This window comes from Tetrao urogallus (genome assembly GCF_951394365.1).
Source record: "Tetrao urogallus genome assembly, chromosome: 7".
NCBI lineage: Eukaryota > Metazoa > Chordata > Aves > Galliformes > Phasianidae > Tetrao > Tetrao urogallus.
In genome coordinates, this window is record NC_136820.1 from 20,830,322 (window position 1) to 20,850,442 (window position 20,121).

Sequence of the window (20,121 nt, forward strand, 5' to 3'; positions counted from 1 at the left end):
AAACCTTTAAAAGCCTAGCTGCTATTGAAACACTGACAAAATGCCCAGGAACACAAAAACCAATATGAAAATGTTTTTCCTTTTAATAGCTTCTTGTCAGTCCTTGGCTCATTTCCTTCCTCTCATTTTAGTAGTAATGTGTTTAAGTGTACTCCCCATTTGCCAGCATCCCTTAAGACAATATGGAATTTTTTCTTTTCTTACTGACAAATTGCAAATATTAGTCTAGGGAAGTCACTATTGGGACCACATTCAACTCCTTACTCCCAAAATCACACCTAAAACAGTGCAGTACAGTTCTTACTGTACTTCACAACCATACGGATCTTCCCACAAAGAATTTTCTCAGCAGAAAAACAAAGAAAAAAAATAATCAGGCTACATTCTACAAGGGACAACCTGAAGTTAAAAGCCCTTGCTTTCATACCACTGAGATGCACTTATAAACCCCATTTCAAGTATTAGAACAGTCTTCAGAGACTGTCAACCTCTCTAGACTTGCTACATATGTATTACATACAGTAAACCTCCCCCAACAAAAACACCCACCTCACACTACACACACAGTTTTGTATTTACTGATGAGCATTTAAAGCCTACTGACTGTAGGACATTTCTGAAGCACTCCTTAAAGCAGCAACCATCACCCATAGCCCTTTCTAAAAACACATCACTTCAGTGTTTTTAGCAACAAGCAAAGATTTTCATACTTCAGCAAACATCCACAACCGTTTCTTTTAAAGCATTTACTTCCAGTCAACAAAAAGGTAATTAAAATTTGTAGAAAACACCTTAAAAAAAAAAAAAAAAATCAGAATATAGTTAAGAAACACTTCCAAGAACTCCTTGAATTTAAGGAACTTTTTGTTAGCTTCAGATCCTACACTGATATTTGTAAATTTAATTTGCATTAGTGCACAAACTTGGTATCTTTAGCTGATGACAAACAATTGTAACAGGTCAGTGCACGTAGAAACATGGGTATTCAAGGGAGAGCCTGGTTACCAGTAGTCCCATTAAAGCAAGAGAGAAATAGGAAGGAGCTCTTCTTCACAATCTCAGTATTGAGGGCATCAGAATGCTTTACACAATGCTACATCCTCCTTCTTATCTCTACGTTTAAGAGGTTGCAAGATTTTTTCCTCAACTCACACAAGAATTACATCCCTTCACACACTGACCTCTTCTCACTCTTGCTGTTTACCACACAAAACCACACAGCATTCTGAAGCCTATCAGTAATTAAGCACTGCACTTCTCACACAACATTAGGAAGAACTGCATTTCCCTGGAAGAAATACAAGCATGTGGTATTTGTATCTTTTCTATTAAGCAGCAATTCAGAAAACAAACATTTTCCTCCAGTCCTAAAATTCAATAGCTGCTGCAATTCTGTGATGCTTTGGAGTTTTCAGCCTAGCATACAGAGTTTTATTTAGCCTTTAAGCGAGGAAAAAAAGGCTGGACAACATCCTTAGAAACAAAACATGTTTTTAATCACAAAATGCAAAACTCAAAGCTCAAACTGCACTAAGTGCAGCAGCAAGCTGCTACGTACACCCAAGGGAGTGAGGGTGCAGCCTGGACCACAGTGCATGTGACAACACTGCCAGCATGCCCTGCACTGGGGAAAACCAAGTCTCTGTCCAACCAGTGTGATCCTGTTGTATTTCCAACAGCAGAGCACAGCCTTGAACTGCAGCCTGAAGAAACTACAAGACAGAAGCACCATGAAAAACACCTGCAACCAGCAAAGAAGCTTGCATTTAAAAAAAATAATAATAATGTTCACATACCTGAAGTTCACCTTTCAGATGCTCGACTTCCAGTTCTAGTTCCTTCTGTCTTCTCAACAGATTTACATTCTCCTTTCTTTGAGTTTCTTTCTCCTCTTCAAAGATGTCATTCTCTTCAGCCAGGTTCTGATCTCTTACACACGCCAAACTTCTGTTAAGCACTGGGGCAGAAGCTGGTGTTTTGTCCCTTTAAAAAATTAAGGGGAATTAACAAGACAAAACCCACCACAATGTGCATTTGTTCATGCTATCATAGTTTCAGTAACGACTACAAAACACCCCTAAGGAGACTATAAAAGCATCTACATGATTGTGTTTTATTTCTTCACAATTTATAACTCTGTCCACTGGAGTCTTCAAAGACTTTTACACAACACTGAAGAAGAAAACAATCAAGAAGCACAACATTCATACATCATTTGAAGAGAACCCTTTATGTTTTACTATTGCTAACTCAAATGCCTCTCCATCCAAAGAAACCAAACCATCTTGCTGTACCACACATCAGACCCACAGTAGCCAATAATTTCAATTTTATACCTACTGAATAGACTTTTCTTTTTGAACTACTTTAAGGGAAGCATTTTGGATCTCTACCCCTGCATGGCATTACTTACATCACAGTTTTTCTTTCCACCTCATTCTCCTTCATGATTACAGCCCTCCTGCAACATGCTAAAATCACCAGAATATGTGGAAATGGAATAAAGGATCTGCAGCTGCCAACCACTCAGACCAGACAGGATTCTTTGGGGTACGGTGCCAGCTCAACAGCAAGAATCACATAACAATAATATTAGATAATAACAATTATTGTCTCTTTTTTAAAAATTAGATTTGGGGTGTATGTAACTCAGAAATCAGGCCAGCTCAGAGTATTTAAGTGATTTATGATAAGGCACTACACTGTGAATTCAGACTTCTTTAAAGAGCACTTCATCTCGTATTAGTATTTGTTAACAGCACAGAACTGCCTATGTGATTTAATTGCAAATTTAACCAACCCAGGGTGTTTGGGGTTGGTTTCTTGTTGTGGGTTTTTTTTTTTTTTTCCTTTAAGAATATGATTTCTTACATCACTGCAGCTCTCTGAATGAGAAGTACCATCTTTTCCATCCACAAACATCTTCCCCAGCAGCCTGCTGCCATGGCAATCCTAGCAATTGTAGGACAAGTTTATTTTAAAAGATTTCTGACAACTCAAACTGCCAAGTTACCACTAGCTCTTGTCAATGTAATTACCAGCTGCAGACATCACTACCCCCTAAAGCCTTCAGACTGCAATTGCTGGCTTTATTTCTTACCAGCACACACAGTTGAGCTCCTGCACAAATAAATAACCAAAATGTTTGTCCTGCCAGGTGAATGTACTTTCACATTCCACATTTGAGTCCATGAGTTTTAACACATGTAAATAAACATGGAGTAGTAACAAAGACTCTCAGAGATAAGCCTGTGGCAATTAAGCAGATGCATAAAGGAACATCACTGACTGTCAGTGCAGAATCTCCAAGAGGCCCAATACCCTGCAACCTTCACTTCCAACTAAGGTTCACTGCTTAATAGATGCCATACTTTCTACTTTTTGAGAAGTGTTACATTAAGACAAACAAAATTCTCTTTGGAAAGCAAATGAAGAACAGCATGCAACAACAGTAAGAATAGGTTTTGTACAGGTTACTGCCCTAACTCCCATTACCACAGCACGCCACACACGTGCTTTTGTATCTCTCTTCCACTCAGTACCAGCATTACTGGATGCTGGGAAGACAGGAGAAGAACCTTTCATCTCAGATAATCATTTACCCACCACCTTCTCACATAAACACATCCCAGCAACTACACCGATCACACACTCACACAAACCTTTCCCTGACATCCCACTGCCTTACTTTGTAAGAATCACACGGTTTCCAGCAAAAGCCTGATTCCTTGCAGTGGCAGCTACAGGGTCCAAGACCGCTGTGGGACGGTTGCACAGCACATGACCAGGCCTGTTCACCCACAGAGGAGCAGGAGCTTTCATCTTCTTACGCTGGTTTTGCACGGCATCTTCTCTCTTTTCCACATCTTCAGTGCTTCCCAGAGATCTGCACTTTTCAGCAAATCCCGCCTTGGCCACCTCTTCTCCTATGTCTACTTTTTCACATTCTGCCTGGACAAGAATGATATCATCCTTCTGCCTGGCCTTCTGCCGTACTTTTATTGCTTTTTCAAAAACGAGGCTACCCAAGAATGTCTTCCCCTGTGAAGTAAAATATACTGATGTTGTGTACCAGTCATTCTGAAAACTTACAGCTCGTTTTAGACAACTTTCTGCTATGAAACCAAAACAAAACAGAATTTAAGACCAAAACCCAAGGAGCAACACAAATAAAGCTTCATATGTTTGACACACTTATTCTGAAACAACAGTGCATCTGTGCAACTCTGCCTCTACCTGATCTAATCTCTGTTAACACCAGATTGGACATCACCAATATTTCTCGCTCATTATTTAACTTCAAAGCATTTGGTATCATTTATAGATAGCGAGTCCAAAATGCCACTAACTAAAATATAAACTAGCAATTTTGATTTTTGTTCAGCCTGAACATCTGAACATAAGCTGCCATCACTTAAAATTAAGAGTGGAAGAGACTGGAGGAAGGAAAGAGATATTTCAACACACAGCAAGCAAAGAAAGCTCTACCACAAGCAATACAAAGTGATGGAAAAAAAACAAGCAAACAAAAGCCAACCAGAAATCATAACAGATTTTCACATCCTCATCACATTAAGCAATGTGAATAGGACACAGGGAAGAGACTATACACAAGGGGTCTCAGTATCTCCTCTGAATGGCACAGAGCCACACAGCAGGCAGGACAGCCACTCCCTGTTCAGCTCCCCTGGCAACTGCCGCTCTCGAGGCAGCTGAGAGTGGCAGAGCATAATTTTAAGAGTGCAGAATTGGAGGTGTCCACAAGAAGATCACTTCTCAAAACTAGACTGAGTAGAGCCACTCAGAACAGCTCTGAGTTGTTATCAGTCTTGTTGGCAGCAGCTGCTGAGTACACAGAACTGCAAAAGCGTACTCTAAAAATCATCCCTCCCCAGGACACCGTGAACCACACCATTTTAGCTTCTGGAGTACATTCAGGGCAAGCAATCAGAGCTTCTCAGCATGTCTTGCTATCACAGCTGAACACTCAGCTCATCGAAAACTCCTCAAGACACTACACAGACATTTGGCACCGTCTGTTGCAGGCACATCATAAGTGCTTCAAAATCTGCCACTCACCTGGTCAAACATGCTTAAGTTCTGATCAGCTGGTAACTGCAGTCCCCAGAGTCTGTACTTCTTGGCAATGCTTGGATATTGCAAGCTTTCAGGAATTTCAACTATTTCTGATCTATTTATAATCTCAGAATTTCCATAGTCAATGTATAATACCTGACACTGTAACAATGACATAAAATATAATTAAGTAGAAGTTACGTGAACCTCCTACCAAAACGTGCACTGAGAAGAACTACAGCACAAGCTTTTTAACAGGCGTGTGTGACACAGTACTGTGTGTGAGGCAGGAATCAGACCCTCCCATACTAAGTCTAACACACCCTTCAAAGAAAGTTCAGAGAGTTAAAGAACTGCGTAAGAACTGAAAAACCTTTGATTACCAGGACATTTATTGACAATATTCCTTTCCCCCCCTCCCAAGAACTACAACTTGGAAGTAATACAGAAGACTTCCTCCCATAGGCAGATACACAATCTAAGGCGTTCAGAAATCATGATTTTAAAGTGGATCTACAAGCCTTCTGTGTCAGCCACCCAAAGTGACAAAGAAGCCTTTTGGTGCAATCGGATCAGCGCTAACACATCACACAACAACTACCGTTTTCACCTCTCAGCAGCTTGAAATTAAATTGCGTCGTTTAACAACATGAATTACCACTTGTGATTTTGGTTTTTTTTCCAAGACATCCCAACAGCACTTTGCAAGTATGGCACGTCTTGTCAGTCTTCTCATCAGCAACATTCAAAATTACGGGTCGCTTGGATTTCTGTCACACATCCATATTCAGTGATTTTTGTATTTATTCAGACAGGAAGGTTAGAAGAAGGAGGAAGGAGTTGCATTTATTTCCCACAGGAGCACAGAAAATAAAAAAGCTGACAAATGCATAAAAACTGGAAAAAAAAATTGTTCCTGCCTTTTCACTGTTGATCATACGCTGCACCATACATCTGTACCAACATCTATCTTCAGAGAAACAGCCACCATAAATCTGAAAATTAGGCAGAAAAGTCAAGAACTGCAATCTGAAAACATAAACATAGATCAAAACGATATTCGTAATATACTGCAAATCTTATTTTCGCTCTGCTAGAATGATCTCAACAGCACTCCAAAAACAAAGTGATGCATTTGATGTTCCATCTCTCATAACAACATTTGCTAGATGCTTCAAAAACTATAAACCTCTACTCCACAAACAATACTCAAAGAAAATCTCACAACTATAAAAACTAACGTTTTACACAGCAGGTTCGTATGTTTTTTTCCTACAAACGCGTTGCTACAACATCGAATTGGCACTGACAGCTTAGTAAGCTGAACAAAGGAACAGTCACACCACAATGGGCTCAGTTTGCTGTCAATGGGTTTTCTTCAAGAGGAAGGCAGGCAGCCATTCACCTACACAATAAACAGCTCAAAAATAAACTGTTTTATTAAATCTTCTTCTGCAGCAAGCCATCAGCAGTTCACACAAAAGTTGTTACCACTCTTTATAGGCTAAAGTTGCATAAAACTGCAACTAAAGGTATCCTTCTTATCCTCTTAACACCACTTTGTATAGCCCACTAAGCACTACAGATTTTCATCTGATCTTCCACACTTTCTGAGGCAGCAAAGAATCCCTTCTCTAGAAAAGCATTGCTCTGTAGTTACAAACCATCATTTCATATCCATGTATATACGCACACATACATGGTTGCCTAATTTAATTGAGGTTTGAATTGAAGAAAGAAATAAAATTTGCACACAACAACTAAGCATTTTCGTTAGGGCCAACAGCAGTTCTTAAATAGGTTTGGAGAACACAGACCCACAACATAAAGACCAATAAGACAGCAAAGAAAATGGCTGCATTCAATTAAAGCTTTTACATCCAAGGGAAAAACAAATTTTATATATGCATAACCTACGTACCTTATTAAAATCAAGCTTGCCAAATGCTGCTTGAGCCCGAGGACAAGCTTCTGCCAGAGCACAACTTAACTTCAAGAGGTCGTTGCAGCTACTGATATTCTAGGTGTGGAGAGAGGGCATGAGTTACTGCAATTTTTAATAGCTGCTTGATGCTTACAAAAAACGAAGTCAGAACAGTTGCACAGCCGCTGGAGTAATGTCCCACCTTAAAGTTTAGAACTTCATGGTTTTAACTGTACTTGGAAGCCTGCTCTCATCTTTCAAAACTTCATGGAGAGGCAGATAAATATATCCCAAATAAACAGTCCACATAGAGCATTTTTAACTGTTTAATTACCAGATTCTGCAAGAAATACAAAGATCCCACCTCACAAACTTTTGTACATGTTCAGTGTTCTTTGTATCTCTCTCCATAAACCCAAGAGACAACAGCCCTAGCATACCTCTCATCTCCTTACTTTGAAGGTTTAGGTTTTGGTTTAGCAAAGCAAAGCAGACACTTTCTAGTTACAGCTTGGTTATGTGAACCACTGAGAGGCTGGGTCAGATCCAATAGCATGGTATACATTCAATGTCAATTTTACACGTAACTCAAAGCAAAACATTCAGAGCTCTGAAAGAAAACATCAGTGCAGCCAAACATTCTGTCATCCTCAGAAGTACACTCCTAATTTCTGCACTTTGCAATATGAAATAAAACACTGTAACCAAGACTCAGAACACCAGGGTAAGAATGCAAAGGAGAATGAACTATTACATCTACTTTTCTTTTAAAAGAGGAAGCTGTTACATAAACAGTACAAGCAAAGGTTGCTCTCTCCCCCCTAGCTCTTATTAACATGGCCAGTGCCTGCTGTGCCCATGGGGCTCGCAGTGAGACAGGTGCTGACTAACACACACTCCATCAGTCAACAGATCACGTAAACCCGAAGCCACCTGGTTTTCTCTTCTCCCTTCTGCACCCATTAATGAAAGCTGCTGCTTTTCACCTTACTCATACCTCCCTCCTGCCCACACAGCCTAAAATGGAAGGGACCTGATGCCTCAAACAATTCCCTGTTCAGTTCAGCTGAAATGGGTCCCACAGAGCAGAAGACACTCACCAACACCCAACCTGCCTCCTGGAGTACTCCTGTCGCCTGCTGCAGTATTTTGCAGGTAATATCGAAAACTTTTTTTTTTTTTTTTTTTTTTTTTAAAAAACCAAATGGCTACCAAACATTTATGGAACCAACTACCCAGAGAGGTGGTAGAGTCACCATCCCTGGAGGTGTTCAAGAAACGCATCCATATGGCATTAAGAGACATGGATTAGTGGACATGGTGGTGATGGGCTGATGGCTGAACTTGATCTTAGTGATCTCTTCCAACCACAGCGATTCTACGAAAACCTGGCTACAGTTCAAACAGATGGACAGACAATTATTTTTGACTTTTTAGAAAAGTGATTGATTTCAGTTTTAAATGATACAGCACTTGTGATTCTGAGATCTAGAATAACCTTCTTTTTTAAACTCACCTGTGCCCAAAACGTTATGGCATCTTCAACATGACAGCCCACAACATCCTCAGCTTGAAGGAGGAAGAAAAAAAAATAGTAATGAAACATTTGTGGTGGTCTAACCCAGCAGCAGCTGAGCACTACACAGCCCTTTGTTCACTGCCCACCTCTCGATGGAGTGGGGGAAGAGAACAGGGGGGGAAACAAAAAAAAGTCACTGTTTGAGATTAAAAAAAAATAAGGCAGAGGAAAAAAGGATATGATATTAATACATAAATATACCAAACAAGCAGTACACAAAGCAACTGCTCACCACCTGCCAACCAATGCCCAGACAGCCCGCACGCAAGCAACTCTTCAGTTCCACGGTTTTTTCACATATTGCCCCAGGGTAGGGAATATCTGAGGTCAGCCGTTGTGGTTCTGCTCCCTCCCACCCCTCCTAGCAGTACAGCAGGAGCAGCAGAGAAACTGACAGGTCCGTGGCTCGGCGCAGCGCTACTCAGCAACAACTGAAACACCGCTGTGCTACCAGCGCTGCTTTTCTCCTGCAGTCACAACAGCATCACACCGGGCGCTGTAAAGCAAAACTCCACCCCAGGCAAAACCAGGCTAACTCTATTCTCAAGATTACACTGCTTGATGAAGAAAAACTTCACATTACCTTTTCCGTTGTCCGTGCCTTCATCCACACAAACACCCATGACAGAACTCATGACTGCCCCTGCAACACCACAGACTCCCTTCAGCTGAAGCAAAAGGCAGCATCACCTATACAGCCATAAGACCCTTCTCCCGCTAAAAGCAAGATCTCCACCCCTCAGCCCCCCTCTCTGCTCTCACCTTACCCACAAATTGGACCCCGCTGAAGGAGCTCACAGCGCTTTTAACCACAAGGAGCCCCACCGCACGGCGCCACCGCCGAAGACTCGGCCCTCGCACGCGCTGCCGCCTTTCGCGCAGTTTCCCGCCGCTGGCCCTGCGCGTGCGCACAGCGCCCCGGGGCTGCCATGCGTGGTAGGGGGCGGCTGAGGGAGCGAGGCCCTGGGGCAGGGCGGCGAGAGCTCAGTGTGTTTACCGCTTCGTTTTGGAGCGGCAGCAGGTCTGCTTTCGTTAGAATCCTAGAGTAGAATCATTACGTTTGGGAAAGATCATCCAGCCCAACCACCAGCCCATCCCCACGGTGCCAACCGGCCACGTCCCTCAGTGCCTTACGCACTCTGGGGACGGTGAGCCCGCTGCTCCCCTGGGCAGCCCGATCAGTGCGTTACAGAGACTTGTCAACGAGCCGTTTAATATGCACGACGTGCAAGAAAGACTCTGACAACTTGCAAAAGTAATTCTGCACTGATTGCACCATTCTGCACCATTGCTGGCTGTGAATTCACACAGTTCCCTTCCTCCCAACCTGAGAAAGACACACATTTTATATTTAGCATCAGAGAATCAGAAGGAACCCCTTCTCCTTCCCTTATCGCTGGCTAGTCTTTAGTGTCATTAATATTACACCTCAGTTTTTCCATAGAGGATGAACACTAGTGAAAAAAATCATCTTCTACTCTGAGCACTGTAATAATGGCAAGTACTCGTTTGAAAGCCAATTATTCTAAACACGAATAGTGGCTAAGTGCTGCCTCAGACCTACACATTTGAACGGGTTAGAGCTCTCTATTACGACAAATCCCCGTATCTCCTTGCCCGATTCCTTGGATCAGAGTCAGGAGTAGTTAATGTGTGCAGCTGAATGACAGATAGATGCACACAGATAAATCATGAAGTGATAACTTATCTGCCTTCCAACATTCCGTCCAAAGTCCAGAACCTCTCTCAGGAAACAAGTTGTCAACAAGTGCACATGAAATTGAGCTCTTTCATGAACGCTGTCAGTGGCAAACACTTGGCATCTGATCTCTGCTTTTACCTTTAACAAAATTCCTTTTTTTTAATAGAAGTACAAAAATTATGTGGGGTTTTTTTAGGATAATTTTGGATTAGTTACTTTGAGAGTCGTTCTGATCTGCAAATTTCACATAAGACATGACAGCAGTCTCCAGTTTTCACAGCCAGCAACATTATAAAATATATTTCACTGATTTTTTCATATAAGGATACTAAAAATTCTGCAAGATGTTCTACAGTGTAGTACCAAGAAGTCAAAAGTATGCCTTGTAGCAACAAACCAACTTGCTTTTACTTGAAAGTCGTCAACACTGGTGAAAAGAGGTTAGAACTCCTACACAATATCTAATGCAGTTGATATTTTTAAAATCCCACTGTTTTCCAACTATAAAGTATTATCAATTACATGTAATGACTTTTTAGTGTCATTATACTGGAAATTTTAAATGTGTTTAAGCATGGAACAAAATTTTAACAGATTGACTAGGATAAAAAAGAGTTAATGATGTGTGAAGTTCAGTAAAACTGGATTTGGGCAAATCAAGCATTTCAAATTGGCAAGTATTTTTAACTTAAATCCTTTCCTTTTTCCTTCCCTTTTTCCTTTTCCCTTTCCTTTCACTCCCCTTCACTGCCTTTCTCTTCCCCCATCCCTTTCCCTTTCCCCTTCCCTTTCCTTTTCCTCTTCCTCTGCCCTTTCCCTTTCCCTTTTTCTTTCCTTCTTCCAATGGAGAAATGAAACTATCAAAACCTCTCCCTGTAAAGTATATTGTTGTGATACATCTCATCTTTGAAATGTACACATACATTTCCGGAACTGTGTTCTCCAATGGCTACAGCTATAGGGATAAATAGAAGACTGTTGGAATACATTTCTCACTTTATTTTGTAATAATCTCTTGAAAAACAGAAATAAAATTATTTTTTTCTGTATATTTGCCATTTTTTAGAAATGTTATCTACGTGGGGGTTTTTTTTCTTGTAATTCTACTGCAAAATGCAAAACCACGCAAGGTACTATAGAAATGATTGCTTATAAGGACCAGAAGAGGGAGCTCAAATCAGTATTTTTATTTATTAAGATAAAACCATATGTAACAGTGTAGAATTTAAAGGTAAAGATCCGTTTTAAACATTCAGTATACACTTCAATATATAATGCATTTAAACTAAGGTAACAGCAACACAGCACACGTCGCCGTGCAGAGCAGTCACAAGCCTTTATTCTGTTTGCACTCAGATCCAGCCACCTCCATCAGTCACTGTATGACTCACACGCACTTCCAGGAGCCTTCCTTCTTTTGCACAGCTGCTGTTTGAAGAAAAGGAAGTTGCCCAAATGCATTGCACCTCCCCTGATTTCCTCTGCCAGTATGGTACATACAGGCACCACCTTCAGTTCTCTGATGAGAATCAAAGCTTTTAAAGCTTCTGCCAGCTCTTGCTATAAAGTCTCAGCAGACAACACCTGAAAACCTTCAGTCCAAGAGTCATGTTCAAGAGCTCTTAAGGGCAAACAACCTTACATCTCTGTTTTCAGGCAAGCCTACAAAGTTAACTCAGGCACAATTTTTGCCTCCCAATTCCAACCATCCTGCAGCCTCAGCCAGGTATTCAGCATTGTGCTACTTAACAGACCTAAAGCACCACATAGCGTTACCTAATTTTAAGTTTTCACACAAATGGCCACAACCTTTAGTACAATACATGCTGCCACAGTTGTGCACAGACAAAACAAATGGACATCTCCTGTCCTGAGGGACTCTTGCATTAGACACGACGAAAGAGAACCTGTTGGATAAAGAACTTTATATCAAGCGATATATAATTACTTATGTGCAATAAATAGCATATCCATGTCCACTTTATGTTGTCAAAAGTTCAGTCTGACAGTCACTGCTATGCAGACAGCAGGATCCTTTCAGCTAGCCAGTAATGGGTGGAAATGGGGTTGTGAGCACATGGAACTTCAGATGTAACAAATATACATCGGAAGAACAGAGCCTAGAGAAGTGTGAGAAACAAAAGGTACATCTGAATTTTATGCAACAGAGACGGAACCAACAGAAAGAAAAATGAACGATTTAATGATTAAAATGCTAGCGTTAATAAAACAAACACTACCGAGTACAAATCCATGAACAAGATGAGTCCTAGCAATTCTGTAAATAAAGGGTATCATAAAAGTCTAAGAACGGGATGTACAATACTTCCTTTGCCCTGCTGCAGTGTAATACTTTAAAACACTTATTTCTCAGACCTTAAGTAACAGTTCTGTAAATCTCTAAATATGATTTTCCATACTTATATAACTTTATATACTTATATAACAATTCTAGCAACTAGAAACACTTGGATTAAAGTACCAAATTCATTACAAGATAATTAAAAATTAATTTTGGTAAAAGAACAGAACTGAATAAAGAAGGGAAGAAAGAAGTAAACAAATAGGTACAGTGACAAAATATTCTTCAATAAACAATTAATATGTAATTAACATGTAATCAACAAGTAACAAATGATTAACCATGTAGTTAATATTTATTCATTAAACTCATGGCTTCTTTGATGGCACCAGACTTTTCTCTTTTCCTTTAGCAGCCTTCTCCTTTTTCAGCTGTTAGAAAGAAAATTACAACAGTGATTCAAGAGTTAATTTGCAAGTAGGCTAATAATGCAATATTGAGCCTCTACAACCAGTCACAAATTTAGCAGCGATTTATGGGACAGAGAGAGGTAGAGATTATTCTTAGTTCAACCCAGAAGTTCTCACTTTTGAATCAAGTGACAAAGGAGTGCTTTCATAGCTCTGCAGCTCCTCTGCTATTCAAGCCAGGACTGCCTTTATTTCTGATAATGGCAATGCAGGTGTTCCCTCAGTTCATGGATTAATCTTAATCTCAATGAAAATTACAGGTGTTTTATTACAGCAGTGTAACAGACACAGAACAACCGCCATGCACAAAATCACAGTGAAATTTTGTTGCTGAAGTAGATGTTAAACCTGCATCTCAACACCTTGCTCAGCACAGTCACCTCTTCTCAGCAGGTTTTTTCCACATAGTAGGCTCTTAGAGCATGGTATGATCTGCCAACACACACCTATTTCACCTCATCCATTTTGTAGTAAGACTTACTAATTAGTCCAAGCAAATCTAACTGTTGGTTTCAGAAGCAACAGTTTTCCTCGTGTATTATTATAAAAGTGATAAAAGATATAAAAGTGACTGAAATCATAAAATAAAATGTTAAAGTGAATGAGATCCTATTTAGAGCAATTATACAAAAGGGGTATGTAGCTATCAGAAATGCAGGGAGAAAGAAAACAGTATTTTTAACATGTTTTTTTTCCCCTGTGTAACACTAAGAATAAGCAAAGGATGTACAGAAGCAAGCTGACTGCTAAGTATTCCTGTAGATGTCTACACTTCTACACAGGAACTCATTCTAAAACATCTTTCCTTATTTGGAGTGTGAGGTCTGTAACTGAAATCCCTCCTAACTCTTGCAGAGAAAAGAAAATCTTGGCATGGAGAAAAGACTTAGCAATTTGAATGTTATGATAACATTTTCTCCTATAAATAGATCCCATATTTGCAACGTTTGACCACATTTTGTAATGATTTCCAAAATAAAGAAAATGACTTAAAGTTTCACAAAGCTCCAACAGTTTTCTTGTTGCAAGAAGCAAGTGTAACAGCAGTTGAGCTTTTAGGAGTTTTTAGTGTTATGAAGAGTTAACACAATAAAAATCCATTTGTTTAAGGCAAATACCATCCAGACATGACTGACCACTACCATCCTGCAATAGCACATAATTGTATTTCAAACCTTACCTTAATAGGCTAGTTTTTCACATGAAGAGATGACATAATACATTTATATGCCACTTAAATTAGATGTTTAACTTTCTTAGCCATCACTTTGAGAGAATATATTTAATTTAAGCAATAAATACAATAACTTGCCCGCTCCTGATAACGCTTCTCAAAATAAGCCATGTCATCTTCTTCTGAATGCCTTTCATGAGAAACTTGCGCTGAGGCACTGGAACCACCTACAGAGAAAAAAAAACCAAAAAAACAAGAAAACTTTTCCACTGATGATACTCTCTGTTCCACAGTATTGGCAAAACTAGTTTAAAAATGAGATGTGGTATGGATGTAGTAAAACACCTTGATATGCAAGTTACAAACCTCAGAAGTTGAACTAATGAGTATCCCTTTTAGTCTAAGGCTAGCAGCTATGATAAACAGGAATTCAACAGTGACATTAATGGCTAAATACTTTCTCAAAAGAAGGGATCTAAAACAAGCATAACTGATTCCTAATTCCATGAAGAAAAGACTTTCTGGCAGAAGGCACTCTTACTGGATTGAGCTAAACAACTGCACTAACTTCCAGATAAGCAGGCATCAAGACTTGTTTTAGTATTTAACTTTGATTTTTATCCCTAAACATTCCACAACTCATAAATAAATTAGATTTTATATGATACATTTATTGTAAGAAGTATTATTCTACTAATATACCACCTGCTAGCTGCGAGATGGTCTGAGCAGAGCCAGAAGGTCCCTGAAATGCCTTTAGAAATGGATGATCCATGCTGGTTACAGGGGATTCTAACAGCTCAGCAGAAGGAGTCCCTGTTAAAAAAAAAAATAAGTTGAATGACAACAAAAATTCACTTTGCAAGATGCATTAAAAACACAGATGCTGGTGCCAAAACAAAGGTGTAGATTCATACAAACACTGTGCAGAAAAACGTTAAAGAGAGTGGCTTCAAAAGAAATGAAAATCTCCAGTTCTTTAGTTAATACAGGTACAGTATGGCTTCTAAACCACAACAAACTCAGGAAAGAAGATCAGAATATGAAAAAAGAAGCAGAGAGTGCATGGAAGAAATAAATAAAACAGTATATCAGAATAGAATGTGTCCATTACTATATGACACAAAACCTCAGAGCAGCAGAGGTTTCTAAGTCCAGATGTTTTGTGTGTGTGTGTGTGCAGAATGGGCACTGATCTACCTGGGGGGAGAGGGGTTAATGTTGGAATAATATAAAAAAGGAAGATCTGGGAAGAATTATGCCAAAGGATTAACATAAATACAAAATGAAAATTAGAAAAAAAGAGAAGTTGCAGAATTATCTTTAAAATACATGCAATTCAGCTAGAAGCTACTGTGCCGAACACTGAAATTATTGACAGAACATCATTTTGATAATTTCACTACGTGAAGTTGGACAGGGCAGTGGTCTCCTCACACATTAAGGACTGCTGAAAAAAAGTCTGTCTTTAAGTCCTACTCCTTTTGATCCAGTTCACCTTCAGACTCTGAAAGTCTCTGTTGAATGACTACTTCACAAAAATACCCAGTTGGAGCACTCAAATTTCATCTTAGGCCAGCTGCACTCACCTATTCCGCTGTCATCAAGTCTCATGTAGCCTTCTGCCAGTGAGCTGAAGCCAGTCAGTCCTCCCATAGCAGCATAGGGAACATCCTGCCCAACTGGCCTTCCCTGGGCTAACCGCTCTTGTTTCGTTTCCACTACTGTTTCATGTGCGTATGTCGGCTTACCGCACCCACAAGTAAAGCAGCTGTGAAATCCTGAACACGTGGAACCTAATTAACGAATAAATAAATGTTTTGAAGGAGATGGTAATGGAATTTATACCTCACAGCAGACAAAACGCTATTTCTCCAAACTGATCTTGTCAAAAACTAGAATTTCTTCACTGCAAAAGCATCCAGCCACATCTTCTATAGGGAAGCTTGTGCATTTGGTCTTTGCTCAGCCTCCTTTCAACACAGCATGAAACAGATATAGAGGTGTATCTGCCCTAAGTAAGGCTCAGACCAAATATCATAAAGCTCTGCTGGAGAGAGTTCTGCACAAGAACTACAAATGTTTCGTTATTCTTTTAGGACTGCATTACAAATCTATTTATGACCTGCCCCTAACTAATCTCAGTTACAGGTCATTTTGTAGAGCCATTCTCAGAATCATGAAGGGCTTGCTTACTTCGTTTTGGGCACTCTTCAGTCATTGAGTTCTTACTCTGTATTTTCATACAAAATATTGTATGTACCATACAGTAAGTACTTTTTTAAATGTTAATATTACATCTAATTTATCTACCATGTTTGACAGCTAGGCTAGAGCAGCACTACTACAATAAAACAACACTGAAGCAAGTCTTAGCCCTTCTCTGTGCGATCTCTGAAGCTCTCAGAAGTGCCTGCTCTTTTCAAAAACACAAGAAAAAGTGTAGGATATAAATGATTATTTAAAACATTTTGTTCTAAGGTTCCACTTTGAACCATCCAACTGCACATTTAAGTCTTACACATTATTCAGAGCAAACACTTGAAAGGCTGTCATAACATAACATAACATAAATATTTTATGTTAATCCTGTGGGATGTGATTCTCACCTCATCCAGCAAAAGCTGATTATGATTTTTACTGAACATATTAAATAGATTTCAAGAAAGAAATTCACTAATATTATAGAAATCTAAGAAAAAATCTTCAGCTTATATGATGTGAGGCTCCAAAGAAGTTTGTGCGTTATTTAATTTCTATGGTTATTACTGCTGTTTCATTACAATAACCTCAATCAAGTGAAACAAAAAGCTTCCCCCGAATGCTTTCCCAAACCTTTTGTGTGGGATTTTGCTGCCATTTGCCTTTCTGGACCAATAATCAGTATCTTCGGGAGCTGCTTTGTTACAGAGTTAGCAATGCTCTGGGCAGACACAGCTCCCAATCAGTTCACAAGTGAAGGTTGCTGCAAGCTGATGGTAACTTACACGAGTTGCAGGAAAATCCAGGAGCTGCACTGTGCTGATCAGCAAAGTGTTTGCACCTACAGCGGATGGGCTGCGTGCCATTGAGAGGAACGTAGTGGTAGGACTGGCATGGACAGTGGCTCACTCTGCATGGCACACAGATGGGACGGTCTTTGGGAATCACTTTGTAGTCTGTTTTGTGTTGTTTATACCTGAAATGGGCAAAAATAACAGCTTTTATAACCTTGTTAGTACGTGTGATAAAACTCGTCAGAAGACTTATAATTTACCTTACAACTTAGGAGTTGAAGGGTCTTTAATTATCTTAATTACTGTTAATTACTGATGTTTAATCAGATACTTAATATCAGGTATATTTACATCCATCTATTTTATAAATATTACAGATAATTATGTTTCACTTTGATAACAATGTCGGAACCAATCCCACCTACAGATAACTCCAGCACAATCAATCTGATCTACAATAACTTGTGCCTTGAAGCTGAATTTATTGATGGCTGCAGAATTGTTTTGGCCTGCACAAAAGTTACTGGTATTTAGATTAAAAAAAAAAAAATCTCATGATTCAAAACCTAATTTTCCAAGACAGACCTGAAATTAACTTGCCTGTGCTGTATTTGGATCTAGAAAATTGTAAATTTCTTTGATGTAAAAAGAACACAAAGGTGCAGAAAAAAAAGCGAAGAACCCCACCGGTGAGTACAGAAGCACAGCGTCTCTGGTCCCACCAGCTTGCAGTCCATGCCCGTGGGGGATCTCCAGCTGACATACAGCCTGTTCTGCAGCCGGATGGGCAGCACCTTTCTTTTGTACTCCTCGTATTCCTCAGGGGTAAAAAGCTTTCCTCCATCATCATCACCTACAATTCTGTAAGCATGTCATAAAAAAGTCAAAAAGGAGAAAGTAAAAGGTTTCCCAGTATATCAAACAATACATAACGGTATTTTTGCTGTAAAAGCAAAAAGTTGTGTATTACTATTCTAGTAATATATTAGGTCTGTTCCAACAGTGATGCCCAGTATTTCATTATACTAGCCCACAACATCGGAGGATCGGAGGTGGATGTTGGTGGTATGGCAGCACGGGTTGAACATTCCCACCAATATCCTGTTACATGGCATCGCCTTGTGACAGATGGCAGCGGAGGGGCAGGCTGAAGAATGGCATCTGACATGGACGTGTGTATGAAGCAAAGGTGTGCCACTCAACTCCTCCATGAAGAAAAAATGGCACCCACTGACATTCATCAATACATGCTGAATGGTAACGGAGGTCAAACAGTGGATGTGAGCACAGCGAGGCGATGGGCGGTGCGTTTCAGCAGTGACAACTGTGAGGGAGTTTGTCAGGTCCTACGGAACCAGTATGAGGCTGAAGGCGACAGTTTCCTGGATCACATCATTAGCTGTGATGAGATGTCATATCATCGCTACGAGCTAGCGACAGGATGGCAGGCCATGGAGTGGTGACACACAAATTCCCCATCAAAGAAAATGTTCAAGACACTGCCTTCAGGTAAAGAGATGGGCACTGTCCTTTGGGACAGGAAAGGGGCGATTTCCTGGAACTTGGACAAACCTTTAACTCTGACCTCTGACTGAGCTGAAGGCTCAAACTGCCAGTCAGGCCACAGAAAGCAGCCTTTCCCTTGTAAAACCTTGTAAAACCATAATGCCAGGCCACACCCCATTCAGAAGACTGCTGATCTTGGCTCGGCACTCCTACCACACCCATCAGGTAGTGCAGACTTGGTGCCTTCTGTTTGGGCCGATGAAAGATGGGCTGTGTGGGCAACGTTTTCCTAGCGGTGATGTTTGCCACAGTGGCTGTGAAGCAGTGGGTCACCTCCATTGGTGCAGATTCTTCTGAGTGTGGCATGCAGGCTCTCGTTCATCATGGGCGACAACGCACAGCTGATGGTGGTGACCGCACTGGAAAGTAGTGCCTTGTGGCTGAGAATTTGCTCTATCGAATACCGTTACTGTGCTCGCTCTGTTGTAGTTTCCATGGAAATAAACGGGAGGCATTACTTAAGGTGCGATCCACCCGCGTTTCCCAGAACTCGCCTCCCCTCGGGATGCCCGTGCCGGGCCGGGCCCCGCTCTCACCGCCGGTACTCCGCGTACTCTTCCAAGGCCGCCGCGTCCGCCGGCAGCCGCTCCATTCCCGGACCGCCGGGCAGCGGCCGCCCCGCGCGCACCGCCGGGCAGCGGCCGCGCACCCCGAGCCTTGCAGGCGCGCACTGACTGCGGCGCGCGGGGAGCGGCTCCGTGCTGCGCTCAGCCCTTGGCTGCTGCCGGTACGGACCTGTTTGCTTGTCGTCCTGCTGCCGTGCCTGTAAGCAAACAGAAGTCCTGGAAACGTTCCGTGTGAAATAAAGGCTAACACAGCCCCGCGCGGCTTGGCTTTCACTGCTTGTTCCTGCAGTATAACGGAAGCCATCGTTGTTCAGGGCAGTAGGGGTGGAAGCGGCCAAGAAGCGGATTCGTCACCCACCGTGCAGTAAGTCAGTCAGCTGTCACGTGCTCGGACAGGCATAGCTTATGTGGTTGAGGACTGCACACCCAAACCGGCCACGTACAAATCCTCGTCTTGAACTTTTTTTGCAACGGGGAATTCACTGCTCTGACTGGCTCGTAGAGGTGACACCAGTTCTCATCACTGGTACTACCCACCACATCACTGTTCAAACACCTGCTGTTTGGTCTCGATAAACATCCAGCAAATGCTAATGAATGTCAACGGTGCCATTTTTTCCCACATAGAGGAACTCCGTGACAGCCCTTTGCTTCATCAATGCTTCCATGTCAGATGCCATCCTGTCAGATTGCCCCTCTGCTGCCATCTGTCACACAGCAATGAAATGTAGCAGGATATTGATAGGAAGCTTCAACCTGTGCTGCC

The 20,121-nt window shown here is 41.1% G+C and overlaps 2 protein-coding genes across 2 annotated transcripts in view; both read right to left on the minus strand.

Moving 5' to 3' along the window:
* The window catches only part of STK31 (serine/threonine kinase 31), a gene marked incomplete at both ends in the record, with an annotated part of 33,034 nt that extends 23,820 nt beyond the window's left edge, over positions 1 to 9,214 (minus strand). The window contains 7 exons of the mRNA XM_079538380.1: positions 1,797 to 1,983; positions 3,689 to 4,041; positions 5,080 to 5,238; positions 5,997 to 6,071; positions 6,998 to 7,096; positions 8,517 to 8,569; positions 9,163 to 9,214. Coding sequence (XP_079394506.1) covers positions 1,797 to 1,983; positions 3,689 to 4,041; positions 5,080 to 5,238; positions 5,997 to 6,071; positions 6,998 to 7,096; positions 8,517 to 8,569; positions 9,163 to 9,214 — 978 coding nt within the window. The remainder of the gene's footprint in view (positions 1 to 1,796; positions 1,984 to 3,688; positions 4,042 to 5,079; positions 5,239 to 5,996; positions 6,072 to 6,997; positions 7,097 to 8,516; positions 8,570 to 9,162) is intronic.
* Positions 9,215 to 12,951: 3,737 nt separating this feature from the next.
* Positions 12,952 to 19,381, minus strand: FAM221A (family with sequence similarity 221 member A; the record flags this gene model as incomplete). Its single annotated transcript, XM_079538381.1, has 7 exons — positions 12,952 to 13,014; positions 14,366 to 14,454; positions 14,933 to 15,043; positions 15,817 to 16,023; positions 17,215 to 17,405; positions 17,911 to 18,084; positions 19,326 to 19,381. 7 exons carry the CDS (start codon positions 19,379 to 19,381, stop codon positions 12,952 to 12,954), a joined length of 891 nt encoding a protein of 296 aa, XP_079394507.1.
* Positions 19,382 to 20,121: the final 740 nt, after the last annotated feature.